We start from the raw sequence: 6000 nt of genomic DNA on the forward strand, positions 1-6000 counted from the left end.
GCTATCTCAGGCAGAGAAGGTACTATATATAAAGTCAAAATGTTAACATAAGTGATCTAGTCTAGCTGAAAGGATGCATAAAGAAGGTTGAAAAGGGCAATTGTTGTCCGATTATCCAAGAATGAAAATTTTGAATTTTTGCTGGCCCCTATTCTGTGGACTATAGGCAGCAGCAGTAGATTTAGGGCATAAGTTTGACATGATTGCAACTTCAGTTAGCAAAATTAATCTGGCAGCATCATGTTAGATGGATTTTAAAAAGGAAAAAGTAGAGTAGCAGAAATCAGTTATGAAAAACCTAGGTTGGCTGGTAGTCCAGAACTCAGAAGTTCCCAAGAAAACCTCTAAGTGATCGCAGGGCTCCAAAGGATCCCTAGGGTAGATTATTCTTTTAAGGTTCTATATCCACGGTAAGACACTCAATAAATGTCCTAGCTTGGACCCACACCCAAGGTCCCACTTATTCCCAGCTGCTCACTTTTCCCCGAATGGCATGTAGTGGGGCGAACGGGGTGCAGGGGGCCAGAGGAAGGTATGATGAGGGGCAGAGTCAGTAAACCTGACTAGTTTTTCCCTCAAGTAGTAGGATTTCCATCTGAGTTCTGTCCACTAATTCACATTGAAGTGATAGTGACTTAAAGGATGAGGGTCTCAGATGTATTGGTTTCAAAAATGTTTTATCCAAAGGAACGAATCCATAATGACAGTATTTTAGAAATTAACAAGACTTTTTTTCTGGCATCCCCCAAATCATTACATGAAAGTGATAATGTGTGCATGTAAGATGGGCCAGGCAAGTGCCCATATCTGAGTTCCTTCATATATGACGTGTGAGCCCAGCATGTTCTACCTGGTAGAAGGAAGAACAGGCAGTGAAAGGAGGACATGTTTATTGACAGAGATCTTGGACCCTAATCTGTTAGATGATAGTGAAAGATTCACTATAGAACAGTGACAGAAGAATGGATATGATGGACCAAATAAGGCAGCTCAGATTTGCGTCGTGTGCTTACAAGAAGAGAAGCTCCTAGTTCTTAAAGCGCATGTGCTTCTCATAGAAAAGCCCATCTGGATTTGGGGGCGTGGGAAAGGGAGCTGGAATGCAGCAGAGCAGGGTCCTCTCTCCCACGCAGTAAGAGTGACATCTGGTGGCTGCTCTGCTCTGTCCCAATGCTCTTCCCTCCTGCTGTCTTCCTGAGCTGAGATGGATGATACTAGAGAGTGCTTGGGTGATCCAGGTGGGACAACCCCCTGCAGATGGACGAGCAAAGGAAGGCCCCAAGACTTTCTAGACAGTCCTGAGATTAGAACTGTCTCTCATAAACCCTCAGACAGGGCTCTTGTTTTCTGTTTATTCCCTCTAGTATCTTCGCTAAACAAAACTTGATACAAACATAAGGTCCCATGCAACACACTAGTCATGTAGTTACATAAGGTTATTAAGGATTACAAAAAGAGAACAGCCATGACCCTTCCCCCCAACTAAACCCTCGTAAAATCCTCACACCTATCTGCTCTTCCTCCTTTTGGTCTCATTGCATTATCCTGAATTTTTGTGTTTATCATTCCCCTGCTCTTAAAAGGCTTTATCTCAAATATATGTATCCTTAAATAATATAGTGTATATTATCACTTGCTTCTGAGCTTTGTAGTCTTTTATGAGTTATTTTTTAAAATTTTTTTAAAAGATTTTATTTTATTTATTTATACAAGCACTGGATACAGTCAGAAGCATGGGAGGGTGAGAGGATTCACCAGAGCCAGAGCAGAGAGCAGAACAGGCAGACTGACGAAGTACACTGCTGAGGGGAGCAGCGGGCGCGGCAGGAGAGGTCCCTCCCGCCATGTGGGACCCTCACCGGGTGGCCAGGGAACAAATGAGCACTGCAGAGGCTGCAGGCAGCTTCACAACATAGCGCTCAACCGCTGTACCACTGGGGAGGCCCTATTTTAATGGATTTCAAGAGATAGTGACAATTCACAAAAACACCTGCTAAGTCACCGAACTCTACCTTTAGTACAATGTACTGATACTAAGGATTTCTAGAAGGGAGAGAGGATCATGACACCGACATCTTATCAAAGAGTAATTTTAAGCTGTCACCTCAAAAAATAAGCACTGAATTTAATTATGTATAGTAGGCAACAGATATATCCACTTTTGATTTTTTTAAATTCTTTCCTTCATTGACAAGCATTTTCAAGGATACAAGTCAGGACAGCCCCTGGGGTGAGGGAAAGAGGATATGAGTCACAGACCAAGGATATCCAGGAATCTTTCCACATCTCTTTTCCATTCATGATCCCCAGGATTCATTATTTCACGTTGGGGGAAGGGCAGTTCAGGAATAATTGACTTGAACTTTCCCTAGATGCCCTCAATTTTGAGCATGGATTCAAGGACTGTATTTTCTTAAAGGAAGACAAATAAGACATATTCTCAATACATACTAATGGGACAATGGAATGATGGTTTAAAATGGGGTATACTGGAAATCTGGGATGATGGTTACCAAGCTACAATGAGCACCTTTATATATCGAACTCTTGCTAAGTTATAAGGGAGCTATAAGTATAAGAAAGACGAGCTGATTAGTGAGTAGTTAGACAGTAATCAGGAAGAAGGTTGAGTAGTGTGTGACTAATTTCTTGTTTGATTTCAGAGCTGGAAATTACTTCTGGTGGATTCCTGTAGTGGGCCCTTTGGTTGGTGCTGTCATCGGGGGCCTCATCTATGTTCTTGTCATTGAAATCCACCACTCAGATCCGGACCCAGACTTCGAGGGAGAACAGTTTGAGGACAAACCAGATAAATATGAACTTAGTGTGGTAATGTAGTAGCAGACTCAATTCTGGGTTTGCAGCTGGCGGAGCTGGTGTTTTCTTCAGAAAAGATGGCATTAGGTGTCCATGTTTTCATAAGCCTGGGGTGGAATCCACTCAGTTTTCTTTGCTGGCCATATGGGACCTTTACAGGAAAAGCATCTGAGTGAATGGGTGAAAACATTGACCTTTTCTCTACCAGTTTTCCCCCAGAATAGTACTAACTATCCCCAAAAAATAGCTTTTTCCTTGCCCTGTTTATTTAATCCTTTGATCGGAATCCTTATTATTGGGTTAGTACTAATAACTTGAAACCTTGACCATGAACTTAACTTGGATAGTCTCAGCTGCATTGCCCTTATGAAACAATGTCACCAAAAGTCATGTTTTCATTATCCATAAAGATTATGTTGTATACCAATCAAAACTAAATTGAAAGACAAAACAGTGGTTTCAGTTAATTTATCTATGAATTAGGGAGCTATTGGGCTCTCTGATAATGCTGTGCCTCTGTATTTGTATAAATGCTGAACGTCTCCAAATCCATTGATGCAGGAACAGGAATGGTAGAATGCAGTTGGAGGGCACAGAAAAAGGATATTGTGGCATTTATAAACCTCAGGAGACAAGATAAATTTGGGAAACCAAATGGAAATGTTTTAATGGAAACCATTTATCAGATTAATCTCTTGCTCTTTCTTTGCATGTTGGAGGGTAGCAATTAATTTCCTGGTCTTTAGTATATAATAACCTAAAATACAACGTCACCTTCAGTCATGAAAAATACATTACTCTGTTCTTTTAGCTCAAATATGTTTTCCTAATTGCCCACTTGAGGATTGACATTTGATAAGTGAAGTCAATGACTGTACTCATCCATCATATTAAACATGCCCTAGAAGCCGAAACTGAAAACCATGGGAGCCTGGTCTAGTAGAACTTCAAGATGGAAGTCCCTGGAAAGACTTACAATTCACAAAGTCCTTTCAAGTATATTATCTAATTTATTCCTCATAGTGACTGTCAGGTAAATGCAATGCTGCCCATTTTTTTGATAAGGAAACAAATCTCAGGGAAGTTAAATGAGTTGCCTGATGTCGCATAGGAAGTTTAATATCATCTAAGGCGTCCTCCATCTGTCAGAAGATCAATAACTGACTGAGAACCTTGGCTGATCCCCCCTGGCTGGACACAAGTAGGACTGGAAGCTGCCAGAACATATACAACTTATGGACATAATTCTCCTGGATCCTGAGATACAAGTACCTTCCTTGTCTAGACTTTGTCATTACTAGTACTGAAGTACTAACAAAGAAAATAGGTGGTGATTTGGACATATTTTTCATTATCGGAAACATTACCAGAAGGCCTCCCTTCTTTGCCCATCCTTGGTCTTAAGCCTTGATCTTTCTCCCGGCCATTGCCAAACATTACATTCAGGGAATTTCCTCTTGGTTAGTTCTTCCCCGTGAAGTTCTCTAATTGATGTTACTTTGGTCAAAAGCATCTCTGTGATACCTCTGAGAATTTGCTCTCCATGAAGTGATATCTCTTCAGTCACACTGTTTCCCAATTGCTTTGTGATGATAACAGAACAACAAAAAGCAAATGTGAACTGTCTCCAGTGACTTGTGTTCAATAATATAACCACATATGGAATTTTTTTTCTTGCTCTGAAACTACCTAGATATTTCCTTTTTGAAATAAAATTGGGTTTTTTTGGAGTTTTTATAAGTACTAAGACTGCTAAGAACATACGGTTCAGAGGTGGTCCATCCTGTATACAAACTGAAATCAACTGGGAAACTTAAAAAAGATGAATGCCCACTTGGTCTTTACTGTATAGCTTGGTGATTCTGAAGTGCAGCCTGGGTTAAGAGCACTGCCTTGGTTAAGTTATGTGGGTATAAGGATTTTCTGAGAACCATTTCTAGTGGTGATCAGGTAATTCTTGGTGGGGTTCTCAGTCAGGATTCACAAAGCTCAGAGAGCAGTGGGTCTCAATAGGAGATGATTTTCTTCCCTTCCACCCCCACCCACGACCTCTGCAAGGGGCCATGCAGTGACATGTTTTTTGGTTGCTGGACAACTGGGGAGGGGTGTTGCTAAATATCCTACAATGCTTAGAATGCCCACCCCCAGCAAAAAAATTATTCAGCCCCAGATATCAATAGTACAGAAGATGAGAGACCCAAGATTCAAGGAAAAGTGAAACTATGTCAAAACCTGTACCATGACTCAAGTTCTGCCAAAAAATACGCCAAACAAGTCAGGAACAGCCCCTGGGGACAGGTGTGGTAGAGGAAGGATGCAAGTCAGGAACAGCCTGGGAGTGGGGGTAGAGGGAGGATGCAAGTCAGGAACAGACCCTTGGGGCATGGGAACAGTGTTATAATTATTAGAGGAAGGGGCAGCCTGAGATTTCAGTTCTTGTGTTGGATTTGGAATCTGCGATCCAGGCAGGTGCTCATTTAACACTACTTTGATAAATGACTAAGAACATGAAGAGGAAGTGTACACTTATGGAAATCAACCCAAGGAGATTTTTTAAAGTCAAAAACTGTGTTCTTGTATCCTGGGCTCACACTCAAAGCCTCCCCCTCCCCCAGTAACTGAAGGGCTTGTCTGTTTCAGGATCTTATCTCAGAGGATTTCAGTGGGGTAGAATGATCCCAGTCAGAAACAACCAGACAGAGCCAAGTGCCCTATTTGTTAATAAGAGCCCTTAGGAGTTACAGTTGCACATCCCCTGACTCTCTTCCTTGTCAGTCATAAAACTTAATGGGAACCTTTTAATGCCAAAAAAAAAATGTAATTCTTTATGATTCTCCTGCCAATGGAGCGCTCAGAGCATGGCAAAGATTGTAGGACTTCTCTAACCAATAAGGATGCGGGTTAATATACAGGTATTGAACAGGATAAATGGAGTAAATGGAGTAAACATGTCACATTTAAAATTGTGATCCTTAGAATACAAATTATTGTTCCCTTTAAATACATTACACACACACACAAATACACTTGTCTTATTTAAAGGTACATCAGTGCTCAAAAATACCATCATGGAAAAAAATTACAACATCCAGTTATAGAGAATGGTTTACCAGTTTTATTTAGCCACAGAACCTATTCTTCAAATAAAATCTAATATGGTACCCATAGGTGAACCAGAGCTGC

The 6000-nt window shown here is 41.0% G+C and overlaps 1 protein-coding gene across 1 annotated transcript in view; it reads left to right on the forward strand.

The window, feature by feature from the left end:
- Positions 1 to 2838, forward strand: part of AQP9 (aquaporin 9) — a gene marked incomplete at both ends in the record, with an annotated part of 37498 nt that extends 34660 nt beyond the window's left edge. Inside the window, one exon of the mRNA XM_084239482.1 lies at positions 2664 to 2838. Coding sequence (XP_084095608.1) covers positions 2664 to 2838 — 175 coding nt within the window. The remainder of the gene's footprint in view (positions 1 to 2663) is intronic.
- Between the last annotated feature and the right edge of the window lie 3162 nt (positions 2839 to 6000).

This window comes from Talpa europaea, assembly GCF_964194135.1.
Source record: "Talpa europaea genome assembly, chromosome: 8".
Classification (NCBI taxonomy): Eukaryota; Metazoa; Chordata; class Mammalia; order Eulipotyphla; family Talpidae; genus Talpa; species Talpa europaea.